Below are 26989 nucleotides of genomic sequence, written 5' to 3' on the forward strand. Positions count from 1 at the left end.
ATTAGTCTCTTATGATGGTGGCCTATTTGCCTATTGGGGTGGGGGGAAATTAAAATAAAAACCTGAGAGAAAAAAAAAAAAAGAGATTAAAGTCGTATATTTATGAGAAAAATTATGATGATTACAGTGGGAAATACAGAAAAAAATCTCTCAATTCTCTAAAAATTGACCACATAATATCTCTGTCATAGTCTCCACCCTCCATTATATGCAAAGTTTTATAAATTAAACCATATTGATGACGTGCAAGCTGATGATTACACATGGTATGCACCTACCTTGCCCAAATAAAAAAAAAATCTGTCTCAGTTTCTGAATCTTGACCTCTAAGCTCCCTCTCACACACTGAGCAGCAGAGCCACTCCTGCCAGCACCCACTTGGCGGGCCTTTCCCTGGTTTTGAGGCTGAAAGTCCAGACATATGTGGGTCCTCTGATCTTGGTCTTGTAGAGCGGACACTCGTAGATATTCCTGGTTTCCTGTCGGTCATTGGGCACAGCTCTGACTGAGATGACGGGCATGGCCGGGGTCAGTTCCTTCAGACGGGCCTCAGTGATCACCCCAGCCTGAGTGTCCCACCTTGCACCTGTGGGAGGACACAGGTGAGGAGGACAAGGACAAATGAGATTACTGTGTTTAAAAACTAGGGCATTTAAACATTACAAAAAGGGAGGAAAGCTTACACATACAGTCATGGAAAAAAATATTAGACCATTGTTTTCTTCATTTTTTTGGTTCATTTTAATGCCTGGTACAACTAAAAGTACATTCGTTTGGATGAATATAATGATAACAACAAAAATAGCTCATAAGAGTTCAATCTAAGAGCTGATATCTAGCCATTTTCAATGATTTTCTTGATAATAACCACAATCATTATCAAGAAAACTATGGAAAATGGCTAGATATCAGCTCTTAATTGAACTCTTATGAGCTATTTTTGTTGTTATCATTATATTTATCCAAACAAATGTACTTTAGTTGTAGCAGGCATTAAAATGAACAAGAAATTGAAGAAAACAATGGGTGATCTAATAATTTTTTCCATTACTGTTTATGACAGGGTTTGATTCATAGAGTGGGCCCCACAATAGAAAGGAAATTAAAGACACTGTTTGTTACCTTCCATGTAAAGTCCATATATGTATGCGCCCTCTCTGGCAGGCTGGTTGAACTCTTCTTTGAACTTCTTGGTCACATCCACTGTCAGGTTCACTTTATCCAGGGGCCACTCGTTCTTACGCGCTAGAGACTGCATCACCGCTGGAAAACCAGAGCAAGATATAAACAAAACAACAGATGAATGACGAATAGAGGAAAAACAGATGAGGGGGGAATGGTGGAAATATGTTAGCATGCCTGGCTAGTGCTCTTATCTGTGTTACCAGTGAGGAAGGACTGTGGGTTGAAAAGTCCAGACAGCCAGACGACACTGGGCAGAGACAGGTCCTGAGTCCAGCTGTCCAGCTCCTTACAACGCTGTAACACATCATTATACCTGACACACACACACACACACACACAAAAACAGGTGATAATGTCAGTCTTTTAGACAAAGAAACAAATGAGTGTTACTGTAGATGGATTATTCTATAACCATGCTACCTTTAGGGGGAAGAGTGGCCGCTGGGAAAGTCTCAGGCCACGCCCTCTCAAATGTCCGCTCACTCAGCATGTCTCCATCACAAAAAAAGGCCCCAGATGGTTTTACGAGGCTCCGGAGGTGACATATGGTTTTCGATCATCGCGTAATCGCTTAGCGACAGTTTCGACCGTGATCAGTGATCACATATGTGACGAATTAAACACGGGAGACGCAACTGTGGCCGCCGTGGCTAACTGTGCACACCATCAGCAGCTGATCATAAACAAAGCAGCATGGCTAATTTTGCACAGCGTCTCCGCTGATCACAAACATCATGGTGTTAACCAGCATCGCCAACTATGCACAGAGTGTCCGGTGCCTGTTGTAAACAGAGATCGCTAAGTGAACACCTCCTGCAGCAGCAGCACATACACACTGTACTGCTACGGAGCTAACTGTTAGCCTATTAGCACTGTGCTACTGTGCACCTCTCTCACGACGCTGGACTGCACTATGAAAGGGCAGAAAATCACACCTTCACGGGATCACTATGAACACCCTGAGGTGAAGAGCTGGCACAGATCTTTCCAGCAATACAGCAGGGATTTGCAGGGCCACAATATGAAAGGGGCTTATGTATATTGTCGCTTGTGACTACTTGCTACTTCGCTGGCTCTTACAAATGGTGCGTGTTGTCGAGTGCTACGTCATATTCTGCTTAGCGTTCTATCCAATCAGCAACCAGGATTTTTTCAGGGGAGAAAAACGGCCCTGCTGTTCGACAGGGCCAAAAAAAAGTTTGGTCAAAAGACGGACGGCTCTGGACGGCCAATATTCAAATTAGGGGCGTTTTGGCGAGTGAGAACCGCCTTATTCCGGGTATTGGACTGTAATGGAAACACCCCTATTATGTATTGTTTAACAGAACAGTATCTCAAATTGCTAATTACATGATTAATAAGATTCTAAAATACTTGGCCCACATTTTAAAGAGTATGACACTTGCTCACATTCAGATTACATTAAATTAGATTAGATGTATTGTCCTCAGGTTGAAATTAATTTTCACAGAACTGTACATATGAACATTAACAAATAACACAGACAATCAGCAGTAATATCACACACATGACACATGATAGATAAACATTACATGATAGATAAACATTACACTCTGCCCTTACACATTACCCTTTTGTTTAGGGCAAACCCTTTTACACCTTATAGTTCTGTACCTCCGACTGGCTGGCAGTGGGCTGAGGTACTGGTTGATTAGGTGTGTAATGTCCTGATCTATTGTGGTTGCAATGCAGACACAATGAAACACACACACACACACACACACACACACACACACATACCATGTAGCAAGGCTGTAGGTGGAGGGGTAGGCCAGCTTGGTCCAGGTATCGGGGACGTTGTCAAAGAACAACGCTGACTGCAGCTTCTCCATCTCAGAGGAAATGGCCAGTTCACCCTTTTACACACATATTTAACTATTACTTCAAATACACACATTGAAGGGGCTACATGTAGCATTTCAGATCACTCAATCATTACTAAATCAAATTTTAGTCACCAGTGCAAAACAGCTGCTGGCCACGATTGAAACTACAGTATAAGGCACCTGATCAGATGAAGGAAATCTGCAGCATGGATTTGTGCGGCAGACCAAGAGGGGTGCACTGCACTGTAACATATCAACACACACAAAGGTGTAAAGCGTACCTTGAGTCCCAGGTCAAGCTCCTTGAGTGAGCGGCGTATCTCAGAGATGAGTGTGTTCATGCGCTCACACTCCTGGAAGCAGACCAGGATGTACGGGGAGCGCTCAGCTGTCTTAGAGGTGATGTCAGACATGTTGTACTCCTCTGGCAGCTTCTCCAGCACCTCATCTAGAATTGTTTTCACCTGCAGGAGGGTGGTTGCTAGATTTTGTAATGCTGTTCTCTCCACCTTGCTGCTCAAAGAATTATAGTAATCTAAATCTAGTTTTAGGTTTATTTATTTGCACAGTTAGAATTACATAAAATGACAAATATAACAAATAGTGTAAAGCCAGATGGGCTTATTTAAAGCCTCCCTCTAAAATGTCATAGTTATGAGAAAGTAATTACAAACTTATAATAGAAAAACCATATGTTTAACATCAACAACAAGTTATAATGACAATAACAAAAATACAATACAATACAAAAATTTTAAAACAGCAATTAAAACTGGCTTTTAGTCATCTTTTGAAACATTTAATAGAGATGGAGTTCTTTGCCAGATGGGAAAAGGTATTCCATAATTTGATGCCCCTAAATTTAACAATAAATTAACCTCTGTATGTAAGAAAACTGATCTCTAATCTAAACTTATAGAAGCTGCATCACTACATTTGTGTGTCTGTATCTTTGTGTGTTTTCTAGGCTTCAGACAACAACTGAACCTGTACAGAATAACTGAACATGTAGGTGTAGCTACCTTCTCCTCCAGAGTCTGTGAGGCTCCCTCCCCCATCACTGCGTCAGGAGACTGCAGCTCCAGCAGAGTGTGGAAAAGGTTATCTGACGTCACTGTCAAGAACTCAATTTCTGCGTTGGGGTGCAACCCATAATGCACTGGGCTCTCATGGGGCAGCATCTCATCTATGAAATCATGGTAGCCCTGGAGATATGACATATACTTCTGTACTATATTCATAACAAACTACACTGTAGGTCAACTGGTACTTTCATTTTACAGTAAGACATATTTCATGTATGTGCTGCCCTGGTGGGAACTGAACATTTAACCTTTATTTATCATCAGACAGCTGCTGAACGTACTATTTTTCAGTAACTTCTTGCTCTACATCCACAGAAAGACACAGCATGGTGCAGTTATACTTCTTCTTTCACAGACTGTATAAAATAAGTGCATGTGCCCACTGTGACAGCAGAAAGAATGCATGTTTAAGGCACTTAGTGCATTAGTTTTACTTTTCAGGCCCAGAGATTGACTCTTGGTTCAGACTGGTGGGGGAAAAGTATTTAAATCCCTCACTTAAGTCAAAGAACTAATACCACACTGTGAAATGACTCCACTACAAGTAAAAGTCCTGCATTCAAAACTTACTGAAGTAAAAGTACAAAAGTATCAGCATCAAAATGTACTTAAAGTATCAAAAGTAAAAGTACTCATAATGCAGAATGGACCATCTCATATTGTTTTATATATTCTAAATATAGTATTGGATTATTATTATGATGCATTTATGTAAGCATCATTTAATTTGATCAACATAGGGCTCATTTTAATTACCTAATATACTGTTATAAGGTTTAATAAAAAAACAAAAAAACAAGTCAAATCACTTTATATGTATTCTTCATGTTAAATCTCGGCCTGAAAAGTAGAAGTATAAAGTTAGATAAAATGGAAAGACCAAAGTAAGGTACAAGTACCTCAAAATTGTACTTAAGTACAATACTTGAGTAAATGTACTTAGTTACTTTCCACTACTGGTTCAGACCAGTTAAATATTCATCATTAGGGGGAGCTTATTATGAAAGTTAAACCCCTTCAAGGACAATGTTTCCTCAATCTGTAAATACCTTGTAGTCCAGGTTGGAGGGGACGACAAATCCAGGAGCCAAAGAAAGCTTCCGGTCAAACTAAGAAACAAAACAGCAGAAGGAAGAATTTTTAGCTTCAGATCTCTAACAGAGTAAAAAACAATTATTTCAACCAAGTTAGCCAACATTTCTTGGTCCAACAGTGGCTTAAATCTGGCGTGTCTGGTTGCCAGACACTCTTTAGCGTCCATGTGCAGTCTCAAGCCCAAAACTAGCCAAATTGCTGCTAACTGGAGCTGATTCTCAGCACAAATGGTCCAAGTAAGCTCTCCAAAACACAGTTAAAGCTGGCAGCCACTTCCTGTCTGTGCCAGAGCCAGTCCACATTTGATCCTCTTGTGCTAGAACACAGCAGAGTGTGCCAACACTCAACCTCAATCAGCCACACATTCACTTGTTTCTCTCTCATGAACAACAGTACAGACCTGGTTGGGCTGCATGTATTCCTCCAGGTACGTCCTGCAGAGCCGTCTGTCCCAGTCATCAGTGATGTGTCCTCCGTACATGATCTCTCCAAACAGATACCTCAGGTCCTCCCACGGCACCTTCATCATCAGAATTATAAGAAAAATCACTGCTAATACAATCATTGTCCTTCTCATCTTCATCATGCTGCAGGCACACATCACAACAACACAGCCCACCTGAGCATTAGCCTCCAGGTAGTTGTAGAGCACGTTAACTGATATTGTCAGGTCTCCGGTGTTGAAGGGGTACTTCCTGTTCCAACCCTGGGGCCCAAACTTCCTTCTCTCGGCCACACAGGCATGGAAGTAACACAGCGAGAAGAGGATGGTCTTAAACTCCTGCTCACGGCTGCACTGGTCCAGGATGCCCTTGAAAGAGATCCTTGAATTAATAAATACATAAATAAATAAACTCTACCAATACAAAGCAGACAATAGATACTCACCTGGTCAAAGTTATCCAGAGCAGCATGCAAATTGGCGTGCATGCCCGTAGGAGGTTCATTGGTGATCTTGATAGCGTTTTCCAAGATGCCCTGAAGAAAACACATGAGAATAAAAGATTCACATCTGTATTTAATACCAATACTTTACCATTGTATCCATTTATGTCAACCCCGGCTCCTATAATAAGTCTATAATAAACTGTGCAGCCAAAATACAGACACTCAGACCCACTAAAACCCATTAAAACCACTATTTATTTATTTATTTATCTATGTATTACTCCATAGCCGTTACAGCATAAAATCATGCATTTAAATATAACAGGCTTTCGTCATGAGCCCTGGGTTCAAAATTGTAGTTTTTTAGTATTTTCCACCAGATTGAGCCTTTTTCTCATATTTCATCATCAGAAATGTATTGAGTAGGATAAACCTCTTGAGAGGAACCCTCTCGTTTTCGAGGGGGTCCTAAAGTACATTACAAAACAAAACACTCAACAATTTACAGACATACAACAACAAAGACAACAGGCATCAACACAAACATAACAAACAAAAAATGAACACAAGAATAAATACAAGAATAATCACAACCTCTCAATGGCCACAGGTTGGCCATAACATTAGCCTAGTAAAACTGAAAGAAGTAACATAATATTATTGTAAATTGAAATTGCATTTAAAAATAAATAAATAAATATGACATAATATTATCTGAAACATGTGCAGTTTAACTCAAAATAAGAAGACAGGGCATATTTAAAACTATGAAAAGATGTCAATGATCGTATGTTTAAAGGAAGATTATTCCAGTCCGATGGAGCTTTGAACTTAAATGCTTTTTTACCAATTGTTTTGTTCACTGTAGGAATGAAAAAGAAGTACTGAGATGAGTGTCGTAATTGATATGTTGAGGAATGTGGAATCACAAATTGTTGTAAATAGACAGGATAATTGCAATGTATACATTTAAAAATAAACTGTAGCCAGTGAATATGTCTTCTTATATTGAGTGTGGGTCATTTGAGTGTGTTATACATGATACAGTGATGAGTGTAAAATAAACAACCAAGAACAAATCTACATAGACAGTTATATGCTGTGTTGAGGGGTAGAAGATTGGTTTTAGATGCATTTAGATATACTACATCAGCGTAATCAAAAACCGGTAAAATAAGTTGTAGGGGAAGTTTCCTTCGAACATTAAGTGTAAAACAGTTCTTGGATCGAAATAAAACACCAATACCAAAGTTGATTTTACGGAGAATATAGTCAATGTGAGGTTTGAAGGTAAGTTCTGAGTCAAGCCATAAACCTAGATATTTAAATTGTTCAACTTCATGCAGATTTGTACCATCATTACATGTTATTATTAAATAATTAGATTTGGTTTTTAGATTATGTTTTGTACCAAAGACCATGGAATAAGATTTAGTTTTATTGAGCAGAAGTCTGTTAGATGAGAGCCAGTTTTGTACGATATCAAAATCCAATTGAAGAGCATTTTGTATCTGTAAAATATTTGATTAAATAATTTTCTCAATACATGCTATTTTGCTGGTTTCCACTACAGTTATTGCTGCTGTGTAATGGAGCACTGCAGTATTTGATGTAATGGATCAGTGCACATGTAATGTTATGTAACTTATTTAACCTTCCTGTTATGTTGTGGGTCAAATTGACCGATTTCAATAGTATTTTTCATAAAAATAAAAAATGTATGGATGTAAAATAAAAATTCAAAAAAATGATTGGTGTGTAAAACTAACGTTTCTATATGTAGGTATTTCCAATGTACATAAAAAAAGTTTTAACATGCATTTTTTTTAATTATGAAAAACGAGTGAATTATCCCCATTGAACCATGATCTGTGAGAGGTAAAGAACACTATTGCACTAAATATTGATTAAAATAGTAAGTAATAGAGTTATTAATGAGATATAATTTTGGGGGGATTTTATAGTTTCAGACACTTTTGGATAATTAAACATGCCCCACATCAAATTGACCCACGAACAATATTGCTGTTCCTGAGAAAAGAACATAACAGGAGGGTTAAACAGGGACAGTGTACAATAAAACATTGAGCCATTGCTATTTTCTGCCCCTAGACCCTGGACAGATATAGGTGGAACAATAAAATAGTAGGTAGATTTAGTAAAAACAACAAAAAACAAAAAACTGGTCATAAAGACATTATATTCCCATATCCCACCCCAGTTTATCACAATAGTTCAGAAGCATTAAAATACTGAAAATGAATTAATATTTGGTTGTTATAATCAGGACTGAAATGTATTAAAATATTTAAGATTATATTAATATATATTATTTTAAGGCAGTTATTTTTGACACTGACATTTTTGTCCTCTAATGACATCAGAGACACTTCTTTGAAGTGATATATACAAGGGTTAACAAAGTGAGGGAGTTAAGATCCCTGGGAACATTAATTCATCCTTGTATATAAGCGTGATGCATGCAAAGATGATCTTACTGCCTGCACACTGCAGCTCTACCTGTGGGATAATGTGTTCCTGGGGAGTTGGTGCCGGCTCAGCGCTCATAAACACTCTGTAGTCCGGATGACTGCCTTCACAGCAGCGCTCCAGGAGTTTCTCCAGTGATCCCAGCCAGCGAGCAACCAGGTGGATGTTCTACAGGGAGGGGAGTGAAAACACACCATCAAAACCTAGAATATTACAGAGGATGATGGTGTGAAGTTTGATGCATGGCCAATACAGTATTTAGAATTTCAGTAACTAATAACCATTAAAATATACTACATTTAAATGATTTACAATGCAAAATAACAAGTTTTCTGTCAAATGTTTTGAATCTAAAATAAAACATTTTCAGAATAAACTTGTCTCTCTGCCTCTCAGACCTGCAATATAACCCAGTGTCCCTCCTTGGCAGCTTTCTCCATGGCAATCTCAGCCACAGCTTCCTGGCCCTGGCCCAGGGACACGTTGTGAAGCTTCCCAAGGTCGATAGTGAAACCCAGCTTCCTTCCTGAGAGCACACAAGATTGAATGAATGCAGGCAAAATAACACACGAATCAAGCACAGACAATATGAGGACATGACGATAAAACCCCACTAGAAGGAGGAAAAAAACAATTGGACAAAAAGAAAAAACAATTAGAAAAGGGACAAAATAAAACGAATAGGAGGCTTTCAATAATTAAAATAATTAGGTTAACAGTGCCGATACATATAGAAACTAAATATGCTTTGAAACTCCTATTTATATTTTTTATATAGTAGAATAGTATAATAGAGTTTTATATACAATACACCGGTCACTTTATTAGCTAGCAAGGTGTACCTAATAAAGTGGCCATTGTGGTCTTCTGCTGCTGTAGCACATCTGCGTTTAGAGATGGTCTTCTGCCTACCTTGGTGTGGTTATTTGAGTTACTGTTGCCATTCTATCATCTCCAACCAGTCTGACCATTCTCCTCTGACCTCTCACTGGATATTTTCTCTTTTTCAGACCGCTCTTTGTAAACCCTAGAGATGGTTGTGTGTGAAAATCCCAGTAGATCCGCAGTTTGTGAAATACTCAGACCAGGTTGAAAGCATCCTACAGTTTGATATAACTGCTTGGTTTGGTAATTTGAGTGTGAAAGACAAGAACAAGCTTTCCACAATTGTTAAGACTGCAGGGAAGGTGGTTGGCAACCCACAAAGAGACCTTGATGACATCTTTAACAGTGCCGTGCTTAGGAATGCTAAACAGATATTTGTATATTCTTCACATCCACTGAACTCTGAGTTTGAGTTGCTCCAGTCTGGCCGTTGACTCAGGGCCCCGATGGCGAGCCAGAACACATATAAAAGGTCTTTTATTCCCTGTGCCATACAGGCGCTGAACGCCAAATGATGAAGACCTCAGTATTCAAATGTGTTCACCTGCTGCTGTTTCATGCCCATTTTGCACAATAGTTTGTTGCTGTATGTTTTTACTGTTGTATAGTATATTGCTACACACAAAAGCTGGCCGGAGTCGAACTGGCGAGCCTCTTGTGAGCCAAGAGTGCTAACAGCTGCACCACCGTGTAGCCCCTGCCATGTGATTATCTGATCCATATTTGCGTTAACAAGCAGTTGCACAGGCGTACCCAATAAAGTGACTGATGAATTTAAATCCCCACACTTCCTGAGAGCATTTATTAGATTCTTAGTATTTATTTACTAACTTAGTATTCATTATGTAGCAACAATTTACACCCAGAACCCGAAAATAATGATTAAAGGTTTAAAAAAATGTTGTGCCAGGCAAATTTTGGAAAGTGGTCTAAAAAATCTATTTATTGATGTAGATTAAAACCTCCCCATGGAGAAATACTTCATGTGACTCCAACTGAAAACATCCTTTATCCTCACTAATTACTCTCATGGTTTGTCTCCTGAGTTTTGAAGTTATTTCCTTCTAAATGTTCTTTTCCTCTGCATGCATTTGCAAAATGATTGTTCTTTTGTCACTATTGGCAGAATGTAGTAAAGATCCTTTTTTCTAAAAGCCCACTAGGGAGACTTCTTTAACACATACAAACAGCACTTTGGAAAAACAGTAAGAGTGTATGAGTATGTAGTGGTGTGTGAGTGCAGTCTGTACCCAGTGATTCCACATCTTTAAGTGGGTCCACTCCAGGAGAGAGGATGAAGAACACAGGTGAGGCTGGACCACTTTCTCTGAAGGACTTTGCAAATTCAGTTTTTCGGCCCTCTGTATACTTCACGCCAAGCTTCTCCTCCACAAAGTTCCTAAAGTATGGCATTAGAACAAGCAGAAATAGCCCGGGTTGAAGAAAAAGTGACAGAAAAGTGGTCAATCTAAGAAAAAGAAACAAGAGGGGAGGAACTCTCCTCACCTAAGAGCATAGGTCATGCGATCAGGCCTCAGGGCTCTCATCATGATGAGTTTCTGCAGGGAGCTTTTCCCTTTCCACTCCTGAGGAAATTTCTCTTTCTCCGGGCACTCTGACTCCACCATCTTCTTCCAGCGTTTAGGAGAGCCTTCGATGTCCCGATCCAGACCACGAAACTCATCAGTGAAACTCATCACCTGGGCAGAGACAGCAGGTTGGTTTGACAATAACACTTACAGATGTATGTCCTGTGTGTGTGTGTGTGTGTGTGTGTGTGTCAGTGTTTATGTGAGTGTGTGTGTGTGTGTGTGTGTGTGTGTGTGTGTGTGTGTATGTGTGTGCGTGAGTGAGTGTGTGTGTGAGAGTATGTGTGTGTCTGTCTGTCTGTCTATGTGTGTGTGCGTGCGTGTGTGTGAGAGTGTTTGTGTGTGTCTTTGTGTGTGTGTGAGAGAGAGTATTTCTGTGGGTTTCTGTGTGTGTGTGTGTGAGTGTGTGTGTGTGTGTGTGTGAGAGAGAGAGAGTATGTGTGTGTGTGTCTGTCTGTGTGTGTGTGTGCGTGTGTGTGAGAGTGTTTGTGTGTGTGTTTGAATGTGGGTCTCTCTGTCTGCAAGTGTGTGTGTGTGTGTGTGTGTGTGTGTGTGTCTTTGTGTGTGTGAGAAAGAGAGAGAGAGAGAGAGAGTATTTCTGTGTGTTTGTGTGTGTGTGTGTGTGTGTCTGTGTGTGAGAGAGAGAGAGAGAGAGAGAGAGTATTTCTGTGTGTTTGTGTGTGTGTGTGTGTGTGTGTGTGTGTGCGTGTGTGTGCGCCTGCACCTTGATGGCGCTCCACGCTGAGTTAGAAAGGAAGTCGAGGGGGCTGATGTAGTTGTGATCAATGTTAAAACGCAGCAGGAAGTCGAGCTCTCGTACATCTATCTCCTTACTCAACAGTAGCAACTAAAAGAGATAAAACACAGTCAGAAACAAAACTCAGTCCCCCTCTAACACTCACACAGACACACACACACACACACCTGGAAGGCCAGCTGTGCAGTAAAGGTGAGCTTGTCTCCCTCAAATAATCCCCTGCTGATGTAGTTGAAGGTGGAGTAGGTAACACAGTCTATGAGCGTGTTTACTCTGCTCTTCACGTCCTCAGAGGCCTCCGCCATCTCCACCGCTTTGTGAAAAACCACATTAAAGGCCTGAGAATGAGAGGGACAACGTTTATTACGTAGATGGTTATATTTAGGGCTGTATCAAATGTATTTTTTACAATTGTAATGTAGTTTTTAAAATAAAGCTTCAAATGTCTGTTGTCATATTTTATGATGCAATCATACTGAAAGAAACAAAGAAAAGCCTCAATTTGTATAAAGTGATTCATCAGATTAAATGAGTTGTTTTAAAAAAAGATAAACACCAACAGATATGAATTACATAAAAGTGTTTGAATCCTGGAAATAATTACATCCATCATTTTTCAATACATTTTGACTCCAGAGTTGAGAAACGATGCTTCGCCAGCAGCATACTGCAGAAATCTAATACTAAGAATAATTTACAACCCTGATATCAAAGAAATTGGGACAATGTGTGATATGTAAATAAAAACAGAATGCATCAAATTCAAAAGTGTACAAAACAAAAGATTTTTTTAGTTTGCACAGTTTATAATGAATATATGTCACAAAGGATTAGAAGATTATCTCATTATTTTATATTTACATTTTAGACAATGTAACAGTCTTTTTGGAATCAGGGTTGTAATACTAATAATAGTGTAGCCTAATCTTCATCTGTAACTGTGCAGAAATATCAGGTTAAAGTTCAATGAACAGACAAAAAAGCACAGCATTCAAAAGCTGATTTAGAATTTGAACATTAATGTCAGTCATAGTTATGATCACTGCATTAATTCATTATTTCAATGTGAGTTTCTGTTGCTTTCCGATTCATTTTCTCACTTCCTATGCTGCCCTTACCTTGAGGCTGAACTGGTACATGGGATTGATCTTGTTGAGATCGTTCATGATAAAGTAGAGCAGAGAAGCTCTGACAGCAACGAGACGATAATGTTCTCTAGCTTCGTTTATCTTCACCTCATTGACTTTAGCTTCCAGGACCTGAGAACGAGGGAGAAGTCAAGAGAAGAAGAAGAGATGGAACCAGTAATTGTGATATTCAATTCAGGCTATAAAAACTAAGCAGACACTTTCACCCAGTTACCTTCATCTCAATCTCAGCAGCAGTGTGCTTGGTGGTCCCGAGCTTCTCCACAAGCACGTTGTCACCCAGGAAGTTACTCTCTGCAGCAGACAGCCTCGTCAGCAGCTCGTCCTCCAGGAGCTTCAGCTCAATCTTGAACATGTTCTGCTGTTTGGTCAGTTCACTCTGCAGAGAGGAAACAAGCAGGTTGGATTATGTTGTGAATTTCTTTCTGCCCATAGAGACTATCGCACGGCTGACACATAGAGACAGACAATCACGCTCTCATTCACACCCACAAAAAATTTAGAGTCAACAATTAAACCTACGCATGTTTTTGGACTGTCGGAGGAAGCTGAAGTACCCGGTGAAAACCCACGCTGACACGGGGAGAACATGCAAACTCCACACAGAAGTTGAACCGGCGACCATCTTGCTGTGAGGCAAGAGTGCTAACCACTAGACCACCGTGTAACCCGTGGTAACATTATCTCATCTTAAAATACTCTTGTCCCCACTATTATTATAACACTGTATATAGTAATGGGAAAAACAGGTTAACAAGGGTGTTTACAACAGGGTCTCTGTAGGTTTCAAAAAGTCAAATTTAAGACTTTTAAAGACTTTTTTAAGACCGTAATGAATAGAATTTAAGAATCATTTCACATCCATACTTACGGAAGCGTATTGCTGCCACCCTTATAAAAAAAATATATCCTCCATTTATCTCGTTATAACGAGATACTATCACGTTATTTCAAGATAATGACAGTTTCTCGTTATAACGAGATAAAAAAAGTATCTCGTTATAACAAGATCATTATCTCGAAATAACGTGATAGTTTCTTGTTATAACGAGATAAATGGAGGATATTTTTTTATAAGGGTGGCAGCAATACGCTTCCGTACATACAGGCAAAAAAGTACAAAAGACATGAAGGAAAATCATAGGCCTGGAATTACTTGCAAAGTATATGAATTTATTCACAGCTCTTTCACATTGGAATAAAAAATTCCAATGCCTTGATGCCCAATGTTCCAAATTTTAAAGTTTTCTTGCAAAAGGTGCAGTGTGCTTCATATATGTTTTCATCCACCGGCTGCACTAAATTGTTCATTCTGGAGCCACAAATCGTTGAACTTGCACTTACCCATCTTACACAAGTAACTTGGCTTTGCTGTTGGCTTTTCCAGATAAATTCTGACTGGGCTGCACAGGTACTTAGTTCTTTTTTGTAGTTATGTTATAGCGTCCTCAAAAATCGAAACATTTAAACGCGAGACTGAAGTTTATGCAGTTGTTTTAAATAAAAGTAACGTTAATACATTTTTAAGACCTTTCAAAAATCATATTTAAGACATTTTATGAGATTATAAAATAATTTTAGACATTTTAAGGTCTTAAATTCAAATTATTGGATTTTCATGATGTTTTAAGACTTTTCAAGAACCAGTGGATAAGAATATTATGTTTTAAGATAGGTAGACCCTGCAGGATATATTGTGTCTATCCAGCTATATCTCTTAAGTATTGCATTTTATATATAGGTAGACCAACACCAATATGCTATATCATATTAAGGCTAAATATCCTAATAACTAATTGAACCCACCTTGAGGTGCTCCAGGTCAGGTCTTTCCTGATTCACCACCTGGGCCAGGAGCTGGTCCTCTAGACCATCTCTGGTCACAGTAAAATTAATCAAGGTGGTCTGGGCTTGAATCTCTGGCTTGTAGTGAGGATTGGCCAACTTGGTGTGCAGGATGAGTCTGAAGCCTGGGTGGAAGAAACACTCCTTGTCTCCAACCTTTATACAGCTGTAAGAGAGAGGTACAGAGGGAGGAAGTGTAAAGAGCAAGAGGGAAGGGCACAAAATTGAGAAGAAGAAATGGTAATTTTGTGTGCACGGTACACAGTTTCTTACCTTCCCTTCTTGATGGTGTGTCGTCCCAGCAGAGGGTCGATAACAGGGTCAATGCTTTCCTCGAGGTTCTCTATGAGGACCGTATCTCCTGCCACGACAGCCTGTTCTATCACATCTACATAGCTGGAACAACATTTAACAGAAAAAATGGAAAAAAGAACATTTACACAAAAACTGTCTGTAGAAGATAGAGAAAATAATAGTGCTGCTGAGAGCGAGAGCATCAGATATGTGGCAACATTTCAGGTCAGAATTGAAAACCCTTAATCTGGAGTTCACTCACCCTCTCTGCCCTAGACTGACAACCTTGAGGCTGCTGCCGTAGCGGCTCTTGAGCCACTTAATGCCTTGCAGCTGAGGGTCAATGAGGAGAGGCCAGCGCTCACCTGAAGAGACACACACACATGAGCACTGCACAGTTTGTATTCCCTGTGAAAAGTGTGAAAAGTGGTTGTTGTTGCTGTCAATGTACTATTTATTTCTTCTACTGATTTTTAAAATATGTTTTTGTACTATGGACAGGCTGATGTTAAAACTGAATTGGCCTTCTGGGACTAATAAAGTATTCTGAATCTGAATCTGAATATATGGAACTGCAGTGTGTGTATATTTACTGCCACTACTCACAGTTTGTGAGGATGGTCGCATTCTGAGTTGACATTTTGTCTCCCGGTAAGCCTTCGTTGTTCCACTGGGCCACCATTGCATCATCAGTCAGCATCAGCACTGGGTCTAAGTCTTCTGTCATGGGGATGGGCATCTGAGGGAGGAAAAAGAAGAATAGATGTTATCATGGAAATCTAATCTGCTGTGGGAGTGATAGAGGGGGGGAGAGGTATGTGGAGGAGGAAGGAGTTTCACATGAAATGGCACAGAACCTATGGGAAATAATAATATTATTCATCAACAAAGTGCTCAGGACAGATTTATCACAGAGTTCCGCTCTATGTATTTTGGGCATTATAACAGAGGGAGTAGAGTTATCATTCCAGCAAACTCTATGGTGTAGGCTGGCCCTTACTACGGGATGTAGGATTGTTCCCAGACATTGGAAGTCAAAAAATGTTATCCAATTTAATTAATGGATGGGAGAAATGACCAACATAGCCAGCTATGAACAATTCATTTTCAGGCTGAACAATAGGAAGGAGGTATTTATGAAAATATGGGGTCTATACATGAATCTCATACGAGATAGTTGATTGGAGAAGCTATGTTGAGGTATTTTCATACAAACAATAAACCATGTCTTGATTGTGACAAAAGTCTGATATGTTGTAGGGTGGAGACTGTGAGAGGAAGGGAATTGAGAAAGATTCTGGCAATGTGAACCATGTCTATGTAGACATATGTAATTATTTCTATGTTTGTATTAGTTTTGTTTATGCAAGTGTCTCTTTGTGAGTAATATTTTTCTTCTCTCCTCTTATGTCGGGAGTTATGTTGTTTGTTCTTGTCATTGTTCATCTCATGTATGTTGGCCCTTTTGTTGCACAGTTGAAAAGCAATAAAAAATGAATTACAAAAAAATAAATAAATCAATTGTGGACATAATTTTTATGAGGTCAGCATTCATAATACTTTATACCTCCATACCAAAGTGACAAATGTGTTTGAAAGAAGAATCAGAGTCCTGGGTTACAGAGCACAATACGACTACCATAACTTTAGCCAGTTATAAAGACACATAGAGATAATCTCTAACTATCATAACACATGATGAACTCCAAGTTTCTGAAATGGAATAATGTCTTATCAATATCAAAAATATGCTATAGCATGACTTTGTGAGCTTTAAGTAAAGTGACAGCAATTGTGTAATACTATAAGCACAATTATGAGGATTTATGAGCAGTATTTGCTGGTTGCATGTAAAGTGTAAATTGTTGTGACCTTCTGGCACCGCAGGAAAGGCATCCACAGGTTGTCCAGCAGCTCTCTCCTGTACTTCTTGGAGAAGGTGCCGGCGTAGGAGATGAAGGCTGCAGTTAGGAGGAGGTCCCCACTGAGAGTTGCCTCCTGCTCGTGGTACTGAGCCACTGTGTGGGCCCAGCGCACATTCTCACTCTGAAACATGCACATATGGCATACATACAGTGAAAAACCTGGGTATGATACAAGGAGCAAACTCTTACTCCACAGTACACACATGCACAATGTTTAAAATCAAACATGATCTCCTATTGGTCGCTGCTTTGCTCACCTCCAGTCCTTTCACCAGCCGATTGGCTAGTTCTATTGTCTTGTTGGTGCGGTTGACCTCTTCCTGAAAGCGCAGTTTCTCTGACGTGGCTTTCTCATAAGCTGTCGTCAGACTTTCCAGGCTGCTGTCGAGCTCCTGGGAGAGTAAAAATATGTTGACTTGAGGTTGCAGCTCCTGAATAAAACATCTTAACGCTGAAAGCTGAAAATTACTCGACAGTTAATGTAATAAAACAAGAGTAGTAGCGCTAAACCACATATTAACCTCTGTGGAGAATGCACTTTAAAGGTCTACTATTACTGCTAGTTCAACAAGATAATAAAACATGTCAAAGAGCAATCAGAATTCTAGAGAAATAGCTGCAGGAGAAGTGGTAGCGTAGTGTTGGAGGATTATCAGACGACCTTTAAAAGTCACCTGTAGTGTAATTTTGCAGAGTCAGTAGGACCTATGAATAACTGGAGCTCCTTATTGACAGACACATCAGGAAAATGTGGAGGCAAGAAGCAAACAAACAATGAATTTTCTTGTCCAGCAGCAAGTCAAACAATCTGGAATCAGAAAGAAAGACAAATAAATGAAGGAAAATAAAGGAGTGATGATCTAAACAAACTTACAGTGAGTTTCTTCCTGATGGCTTCTAGTTTCTCAGCCGCTTCAGCCAGATCAGCATTGGCCTGAGACAAACACATCCTCTTCATCTCTACCTCACAGAATACCTGTGGACAAAACATAAATACATGTACAGTTTGACCCCAAAAGATTCATTATTTTGAATGGATTTGCCAGAAGTACAGTGTAATTTGCTCAGTTTAGAAGTGTATGTATGTGGTTTTAATAACATATTTTATTAGTGGAAATACATAGTATGATATACAATATTTAAAGGTCAGGTATTTTCATTTTGTTCACACTGGTCCATATACACTGTAGCATAACGTTGGAATAATTTAGTTTTCAGACACAATCCTGTTAACTGTGGTTTCATTTTCATTGTGATATGTTTGGAAGAGATTGATTAATGAAGTTTGAGTAGATATGCACTTTACCTGTCAATAATAAATCGCATTGTCACAATAATTTCATGGAAAAGGGCAAAAAAATATTTTATTCCAACTTTATGTGCGACTGTGTATTTGAACAATTCTGTGAATGTGGGCATACAGCAAAGCAGTGCTAATTAAAAATCCATCCACATACACTAACATTTTTTAAAGCAGCAATTTGTAAAATCAAGTGCAAAAAGTGAATTGCTAATCTGTTTGATACTGGTTAATTAAAGGCTTCTACCTGACATTTCTCTTATGACATTTAAGATGGCAGTCCATAAACCTGCCAGAAGAGGGCATGGTTGTACCTTGGTCCCTCAAACTTCAATTAGAATATCACACCAGTTCAACAAACCCAACACATGTGAAGTTAATCTGCTTGTGGAACCACCATGGCTGTATCTTGAGTCATAATCTGGGAATATTTTTAAGAGGTGTTCACCCTATTCAGCTCAAATTCACTTTTCCATTTCATTTAACTAGTGGCAGTTGTGTGTATAGTTTAATCAATAACATACCATGTCATTCTTTCAGACAAAACCCTTACCTTCCAGAACATTTTTTTATTATCATGTATTACATCAATACCAGCCTTTAAAATAACATGACAGTAAACATAAATTAATTATAAAAACAATTCATCTATATGATCACAAATATCATGCTCGCATCCTGCAATATGAATACAACAAAGAAGAATTGTACTTACAAATATCTATCCAGGGAAGCAATATGTGTGGAGACAGAAACATCAAACCATGAAACAACAAGAACACGGAACACATACCAGCTTAGAGCTGTGAGCTATAAACACTGTACTGCTGCATGTTTTTTTGTTTTTTTGCATGTGTATTCATTCTTAATAAACTCAGAAATTCTGCACAGTTGTAGATAAAGTTAGGCTACACTAATATTTTATGCCTTTATTGGATTAGCCTGCTGCCTACATGTATTTATGTTAACAAAACTGATGAGTTACACTCATAAAAAAAGTTGATTTAATGAAGACTACCTCATTTAATCCCATAAATCACTTTATTCAAATTGAGGATGTTGTGTGAGGATTTTTTTGGGGTTGTGATGATGTCATCGAATACTATGCCAGACATTTATTTGAAAACGTCAACAGAAGCTTCAACAGTAAAGCAAATGACATTCGGTACAGCCCTGCACCGGCTTGGCTGACACTGAATATGTCTGACAGCTGGCGTGTGTGTGTGTGTGTGTGTACCTCGTGGAAGCGTATGATGTTGATCACCCAGGCACAGAGCCCTGCAGCAGCTGAGGATTTCTGTCGCACAAACTCTGGGTTGAACTCCGGGTCACTGAGGTGTTCGTCTCTCACACACCTCACTGTGGCCTCGGGGATGTGCTCTTTGTCAAAGTTCACCAGAGCCTGCAGGAAGTCATCCACCTGCAGGGGCATTTGTGTACAGAGGTAGGTGTGTGTGTGTGTGTGTGTGTGTGTGTGTGTGTGTGTGTGTGTGTGTGTGTGGATTAGACAAAATGGTGTCACATCAATATCCAGATATAATAGTTCTGCAGACTGTGTGGATTCTAAATCATGAGCGGGAATAGAGAAGTGAAATAAAAATAAAAATACATAAAGTGTCTCAAAGTGTGTAATGTATCAACCAAGGGCTAAAATTCTCTCTTTTTTTGTTTTATATAAAGTGCCTCGCTGAGATTGAAAATCTCTTTTACAAGACATCAAGGTAGCAGCTGCACACAGAACAAAAAATATAGAGGTAATAAAACATTCAGTATAATATAGACTATTCGAGAACAGATAAAACGTGAAAGGAGTATTCAAGCAGCCTATACATCATTGCAATAACTATGAAAACACATACACAATAAGGAATGGGAAATAAAACGGCAATAAGTCATTTTTAAAAGTGATGCAGCGTTATTTCAGCAGTTTAGAGAATTTATTTGTGATGGATTTTTTGGCGTTGTTGTCGCAAGGCATTAATCTAAGAAACACAACGAGACGTCGCTGTAAAATATCACCTTGCTCATGACCATTTTGGACGCCTTCCAGCTGCGATCTTTGGGGATTCGGCCTTGGGGAGACAGCAGCACCAGAACAGCTGCTGAGACGTTGGTGACAATAGCTGGAGGGTTGGGGAACGTCCTCAGCTCTGTCAGGTTTAACTGGATGAGCACACACACACACACACACACACACACACACACAGACACACACACACACACACACAGACACAAGCTTCAATTTTTCATTTGCGGGGCTGGGATGCAGCCAACCTTGCAATGTGTTGTTTTTTGTTGCTTTTTTGTATAATTGCAAGGCTAACGATGCCTATAAAATAAACTGAATTAAATGAAACAAAACAAATAAAATAAATCAGTTATGGAGTCAGGATTCATGTCTCTGTGTTTGTGATTCACCCTGTTTAATGTATTGAGGGCTGCGTTGGCTGCCTGTAGGGCAGGTTCAGCCTTGGCAAGATCCTCTTCAGTCTCCTGCTGCTGTTTAGTCACTTTAGCTTGGATTGCTGCCACCTGAAGAAACACAACAAAGACACAAAATTGGGTAAAGACTGCTTTGTACTTTGAATGGTTACAAGTTTTGCTTATTTCTGGCCTTCAGCTTTTATGTCTGTAAACTGAAGAAGTGGTTCTAATGAAACTCAAAATGTGCTGTTGATTTGATGGTCCAGGACGAAGGCCGGGCGATTCAGAGCAAATTATTTTTTAAATTGTGATTTTGGCTTCCAACAAGATATTAGTACAACAAAATGCAGCATGATTTTGACTTATTTTATCTTACAATGAAGTTTTTTTTCTGTGTTATAAATCCAGTACAGCCCTTCTCTACAAAGGGGCAGTTTTGCCCATTACTGACCCGAATATGTTCAGTATAGTTTACCAAAAGTTTTAAACTATATTTAGGTGTTTTCAGTGGATTGTCAACAATCAAACAACATATCTTTACATATTTATTTTTTACATTATTAAAAAAAAATGCCGTGTATGGAATGCAGTTGTGAAAGTGTATTTACGATACAACAACACATTTTTATTTTTATTTAATTTATAATAATTTTTGTAATTTATTTTTATTTTTATATTTTATGGAATTATAGGTGGACATTATAGGTTTTTTTTGGTTCACTACTATATTTTAATTATATTATATGTACATATGTACACTCCCTGGGGAAAAGTGACAGTATATACTGGGTTTTTTGGTGTTCCAAAGTCAATGTTTATTGTGTTAAATCATCAGAAATTTTATTGAGTGGGATAAACCCCTTGAGAGGAATCCTCTCGTTTTCGAGGGGGTCCTAAAGTACATTACAAAACAAAACACTCAACAATTTACAGACATACAACAACAAAGACAACAGGCATCAACACAAACATAACAAACAAAAAATGAACACAAGAATAATCACAACCTCTCAATGGCCACAAGTTGGCCATAACATTAGCCTAGTAAAACTGAAAGAAGTAACATAATATTATTGTAAATTGAAATTGCATTTTTAAAAAAAATAAATAAATAAATAAATAGAAAAAAATGACATAATATTATCTGAAACATGTGCAGTTTAACTCAAAATAAGAAGACAGGGCATATTTAAAACTATGAAAAGACGTCAATGATCGTATGTTTAAAGGAAGATTATTCCAGTCCGATGGAGCTTTGAACTTAAATAATCACGATGTCATCATTGACTGAAAAATCTTAATTATATTTTTTGCCATAATAGAAACATCAGCCCTATTAAGCCACACACACACACACACACACACTCTCTCTCTCTCTCTCTCTCTCACCCTTTGTTCCTCTGCATCCGCCACAGCTCTCTCTTGGTTGAGTCTGTCTGTCTGTTGTCCTATTTTATCAATAAGAGCCTCTATGTCTGTGTTCCTCTGCCACAGCTCCACCTCCTGCACCGCCAGCTTGGCCTTCAGATCTTCCACCTGAGCAACAAAGACAGGATGATGCCTGGATATAACAACATGAATACGGGGAGACAGCCTGAGAGAATACAGCATGTAGACAGACAAGTAGAAACATGGTCTGACCTGTGAGGCGGTCGACTGCAGCTTCTGCAGGCCGTTCTCTAACCGATCCATCTTCTGCGTCAGCTCCGTGCGCTTTTTCCCCAGCAGGTTGCCGTAGAGTTTCATAAACTCCAGGAAACTCTTCGGGGTGGTGTAGTTAAAGTGCTTTTCATTCTGCTGGTACTTCACACTCACCTGTACGGAGTGGTTAAACAAAAATAAAAGATCATTATCAAAGAAGGTGTCAGGAGGAGTTATCACCCATGGTGCTTTGCAACAACTCACCTCATTGACACTGGTGTGGGCGTAGGAGATGAACTCACTGATGGATGCCCGCACATTTGGCTGCATTAGACAAACATGCACAAGGATTTAGGGAAATATTGTATTTGCAGGCATCAATTATAGTAACCACATTTTTCAGAAACAAAAGTCTTGTCGCTTATCCAAGTTGTAGGAACAACAAATAATAACTTGACTTGTAGTTGATGAATTGGAATCAGAAATGGCTTATATGAAAGGTAAAGGCCTCTAGATGATGCCCATTACACCAAAATAAAGTCTTGTATCATTCATTGAGTTTTAGCATTTAATTAGGGCAGAAAGGTCAGATTTTCCGTCTTGTCGCATGCAAAAATAATGTACTCTACAAATAATACTTTATTTTGAATACACAAACATACTAAAATAACATCAGAACATAAAGTCATGGTGCCTTGGGAAAAACAATTAATATCATATATCATGAGTCCCATGAGCTTGGAGGACTGCATCCATATGTCTCTGCAATGACTCAAATAATTTATTGATGAAGTCATCTGGAACAGCAAAGAAAGCAGTCTTATTCATCAAGATTCTTTGGTTTCATCTTCCAAGCCTCCTACTATATCTTACCCCAGACATGCTCAATAATGTTCATGTCTGGTGACTGGCCTGGACAATCCTGAAGCACCTTGACCTTCTTTGCTTTCTGGAACTTTGATGTGGATGCTGAAGTATGAGAAGGTGCATTTGGATGTATTGAAGATGTCTTTCACTTCAGCAGTAGACTTTGTCTTCAGGTTCTGAGGTTGGATCATTGGCATGATGTCAGACGTCTGGTTGCACTTCACATGAAGGTCAGGTGTGCTGGGGTACTTTTTATACACACCGGGGAATGTGTTAATTACAGGATTTGTCACAGGTGAAGCTCTAATATGTGATTGGTTGAATCAAGCAAAATCTAAACCTTTCTCCCCTAATTAAATGACAAAACTCACAAGACTTTATTTTGGTATAATGGGCATCATCTAGAGGCCTTTACCTTTCATATAAGCCATTTCTGATTCCAATTGATCAACTACAAATCAAGTTATTATTTGTTGTTCCTACGACTTGATAAGCGACAAGACTTTTGTCAGGGAGTGTAGACTTAATATCAAAAACAAATCCTGTAATAGGATATGACTGGCATATTAACTACATTTTGACACTTCAGAAGAGCAGAGGAAGCTGTAAATATTTAAAAGAAATTATTTCTAGCTGAATAAACTGTCACCTCCAGTCCAGGTGTCTTCTCTATGAAAGTGGAGCTGACAGACTGCAGGGCGAGCTGAGGCCAGGGGTGGAACCAGTCTATGGCTGTACAATTCACCAGAGCCGGAAACTTCCGCGCACGTGTCCGCAACGTGAACCCGACCGGGGAGAAACACAAGACGACCTGGAGGACACAGAGGGTGGCGGCAGACATATTTTATAATCAATGATAGGAGAAAGTGGGTTTAAATATAAAGCTGGTATCAGATTACACTTTGATCCCATATCGCACGTCATAAATAATGTTTCAGACCTTGAGCTGTCTTCGTATCCTCTCAATGAAGAAGCTCCAGCAATTGTCTCTGCTGTCGATGAGTCCCAGTCCTCTCAGCTCCATCCGGATCGACGTCACAATCATATCCACCTCTTCATCACTGAACAGGTCTGGAATGTCCCCTAAATAACAAACAACGCAAGCTCAAAATGTGTATTTGTCCCAATCTATCTGTCTGTCTGTCCTTCCGTCCATCTTACCTAAATTTCTATTTATTTGATTTATTTTATTGTCTTTCTCTTTTTGAGCTTGTGTCCTTTGGCCTCATTTGTACTCTCTTCATTATATATGCCTTGTCTAAAAATGTTTATTATTACTATTATGAAAAGATCGTACAAAATAAGTTTATAATAAAAGTTGATTTTTCTATGTCGTTCTTTAATGCTTCTATCAGCCAGTGGAACCAAGGATGCCATCACCATTATCAATGCATCACCTCATTCCCAAAATATGAAATTATACATTTTGGTTTAGTCTATGGATCACAACTTACTCCTATACAGGTGCATCTCAATACATTTGAATATGATGGAAAAGTGAATTTCCAGTAGTTCAAGTCAAATAGCCCCAACCAAGTCATTTTCAGAGGCCAACATTTCCAAAATAAACATACTTTTTAAAATTGTTCTTTTGTAATATTAAACATTTTTGAGAGACTGAGTTTTAGGTCTTCACTAAATGTAAGCCATAATCATTACAAGATTACAAGGAATTAAATAAATTAAGACATTAAATGTTTCATTCTGTGTGTAATGGATCGATATAATGTGTTATTTCCACTTTTTTTAATTGAATTACTGACATAAATAAACTTTTCTATGACATTGTAATTCATTGAGATGCACCTGTATGTATCCAACATGTGCACTATGTATCTTTTCAGCATCAATTGACAAAACACTGAGAAATGTTCATTAAGTATTGTTAAGTTAATGCCTGAAAGTCACTGAAACTGGACATGGATTCATACTAAACCCCATAAAATACCGTTTGTGTATGTCCTTTACATTTATCTTATTTACTTTTATTATACTGCTCAACAAATTTATTAGACCACTGTAGACCCTGTCATAAAAACAAGAAAACATAAATATTTTAGAAATATTTCAAAAGCTTGTTTAAAAACTAAAATATTATTGTTTTTTATTTGCCAGAAACAAACTGAATTCACCTGTTTATACCTACATTTTAGCCGTCTCACTGGGCTTCTCTGGGAAGTCAGAAATTAATCAAGCATAACATTCAACCACTAAGACTAATTTTTCTGTTCAGGAATGCAAGTAAATAACTATAATTTGACAACTTCATCAAGAAATAATAATGTGTAAGTTTGTTTTGTAAAATCGTAAATTTGAAAATTCATGGATAACAATAATATTTATATTTTAGCATTTAAAATATCATTTCGGTTAAAGAGCCTCTACATACTGGTGTATTAACCATTGCAGACACATACAAAATTATATTAGTTATTACTAATGCTGTTTATTTAGAACAGCTGTGACATAAACCAGTGGTCTTATAAATTCCTTAAGCACTCTACATTTAATTATATGTCTTTTTTGTCAAATCATTAGGTCAGTTCAGCCAAACCTGAGGCCAGCATATCGTTGATGAGCACCAGGAAGCGTTCATCTGGAATCTGGGCGTCTGTATGAAGGAACACTGTCCCAATGTTCTTCACCCCAACTTTTATATACAGCGCTGCTATATCACTCTGGAAATGAAAAAAAAAAAAGACATACAGTCATTTGAAATTTTTTTAGACCACCCTTGTTTTCCTTAATTTCTTGTTCATTTTAATGCCTGGTACAACTAAACAAATATAATGATAACAACAGAAATACCTCAAAAGATTTTAATTTAAAAGCTGATATCTAGCAATTTTTTATGGTTTTCTCGATTATGATTTTGGTTATATTCAGAAAACGATGAAAAATGGCTAGATATCAGCTCTTAAATTAAACTCGATTGAGGTATTTTTGTTGTTATCAATATATTTGTCCAAACAAATGTACCTTTAGTTGTACCAGGCATTAAAATGAAGAAGAAATTGAAGAAAACAGCTTCATCTTCAGTGAATTCAAACAGTGTAGTGACATTTTCCAACTACACGTGTGTAAATGCATGTTTACTTTAAGGTCACTGATGCCGTAGCCTTTACGCAGAGTGATCTGGAAAACCTCCAGCAGGCTGAGGAAGGCAGCCAGCCGACACAGACTCTGCTTCCCGCTGCCTCCGACCCCCACCAGCAGGGCGTTACCGTAGGGGGCCTCCAGGATACGACTGATACGGCACCTGAGAGCAAACAGCAGAATTAATCGTGTGTACGCTCTGTGGTTTACATACGTGCTAATCTGTGTAAATCCTCCCTGGTGCATGTTAGCAGACGGTATGTGTGTGGCTGTAATTTGCGTGTGTGTCTTACATACACATGCTGGATCGCTTCTTCAAACAATACCAGGTCCATGACAGCGTGCAGCTCATTATAATGCTCCAAAGCGTCAGCCAGCGTCTTCTGGAGCTTCTCCCAGTCTGAAGCCTGACAAGACATGCAAATAAACAAACCTAGCTCTGATGAGTAAAGGCAGCAGAGTGCTAAGTTACTATGTGTTAACTTATGGAATTAAATGAAGTTTTTATCGAGACTTGACTCGATTAACTTTCAATTTGAACCTCATGAAGGAAAGAAAGGCAATTAGTTTGCGACTGACAGTGCATTCATCCTCATTTACTTTCTGACAGATTAGACATGACAGCAGA

General features: G+C 38.7%; 1 protein-coding gene across 2 annotated transcripts in view; it reads right to left on the reverse strand.

Annotated features, from left to right (window-relative positions):
• Positions 1-82: 82 nt before the first annotated feature.
• dnah9l (dynein, axonemal, heavy polypeptide 9 like) overlaps positions 83-26989 on the reverse strand; it is a 57956-nt gene continuing 31049 nt past the window's right edge. Inside the window, exons 54-90 of one of the 2 annotated variants that reach the window (XM_059345014.1) lie at positions 26659-26768; positions 26362-26524; positions 25820-25943; positions 24206-24348; positions 23915-24076; positions 22663-22722; positions 22399-22572; positions 22147-22293; positions 20752-20865; positions 20353-20496; positions 19571-19753; positions 19049-19054; positions 17908-18009; positions 17291-17425; positions 16981-17154; positions 15715-15847; positions 15371-15473; positions 15088-15210; positions 14776-14980; positions 13184-13348; positions 12940-13080; positions 11989-12159; positions 11789-11911; positions 10982-11175; positions 10726-10874; positions 8989-9116; positions 8621-8758; positions 6101-6190; positions 5832-6023; positions 5613-5732; positions 5167-5226; positions 4055-4237; positions 3314-3496; positions 2947-3062; positions 1386-1498; positions 1123-1263; positions 83-586 (exon numbers count right to left, since the gene is read on the reverse strand). In XM_059345014.1, the coding sequence (XP_059200997.1) occupies positions 339-586; positions 1123-1263; positions 1386-1498; positions 2947-3062; positions 3314-3496; positions 4055-4237; positions 5167-5226; positions 5613-5732; positions 5832-6023; positions 6101-6190; positions 8621-8758; positions 8989-9116; positions 10726-10874; positions 10982-11175; positions 11789-11911; positions 11989-12159; positions 12940-13080; positions 13184-13348; positions 14776-14980; positions 15088-15210; positions 15371-15473; positions 15715-15847; positions 16981-17154; positions 17291-17425; positions 17908-18009; positions 19049-19054; positions 19571-19753; positions 20353-20496; positions 20752-20865; positions 22147-22293; positions 22399-22572; positions 22663-22722; positions 23915-24076; positions 24206-24348; positions 25820-25943; positions 26362-26524; positions 26659-26768 (5160 nt within the window). In that variant the 3' untranslated portion in view covers positions 83-338. Of the gene's footprint in view, positions 587-1122; positions 1264-1385; positions 1499-2946; positions 3063-3313; positions 3497-4054; positions 4238-5166; positions 5227-5612; positions 5733-5831; positions 6024-6100; positions 6191-8620; positions 8759-8988; positions 9117-10725; positions 10875-10981; positions 11176-11788; positions 11912-11988; positions 12160-12939; positions 13081-13183; positions 13349-14313; positions 14389-14775; positions 14981-15087; positions 15211-15370; positions 15474-15714; positions 15848-16980; positions 17155-17290; positions 17426-17907; positions 18010-19048; positions 19055-19570; positions 19754-20352; positions 20497-20751; positions 20866-22146; positions 22294-22398; positions 22573-22662; positions 22723-23914; positions 24077-24205; positions 24349-25819; positions 25944-26361; positions 26525-26658; positions 26769-26989 lie in introns of those variants that run through there. The other variant, XM_059345015.1, reaches the window with a different exon arrangement.

The sequence above is a fragment of the Centropristis striata genome, chromosome 11, assembly GCF_030273125.1.
Source record: "Centropristis striata isolate RG_2023a ecotype Rhode Island chromosome 11, C.striata_1.0, whole genome shotgun sequence".
NCBI lineage: Eukaryota > Metazoa > Chordata > Actinopteri > Perciformes > Serranidae > Centropristis > Centropristis striata.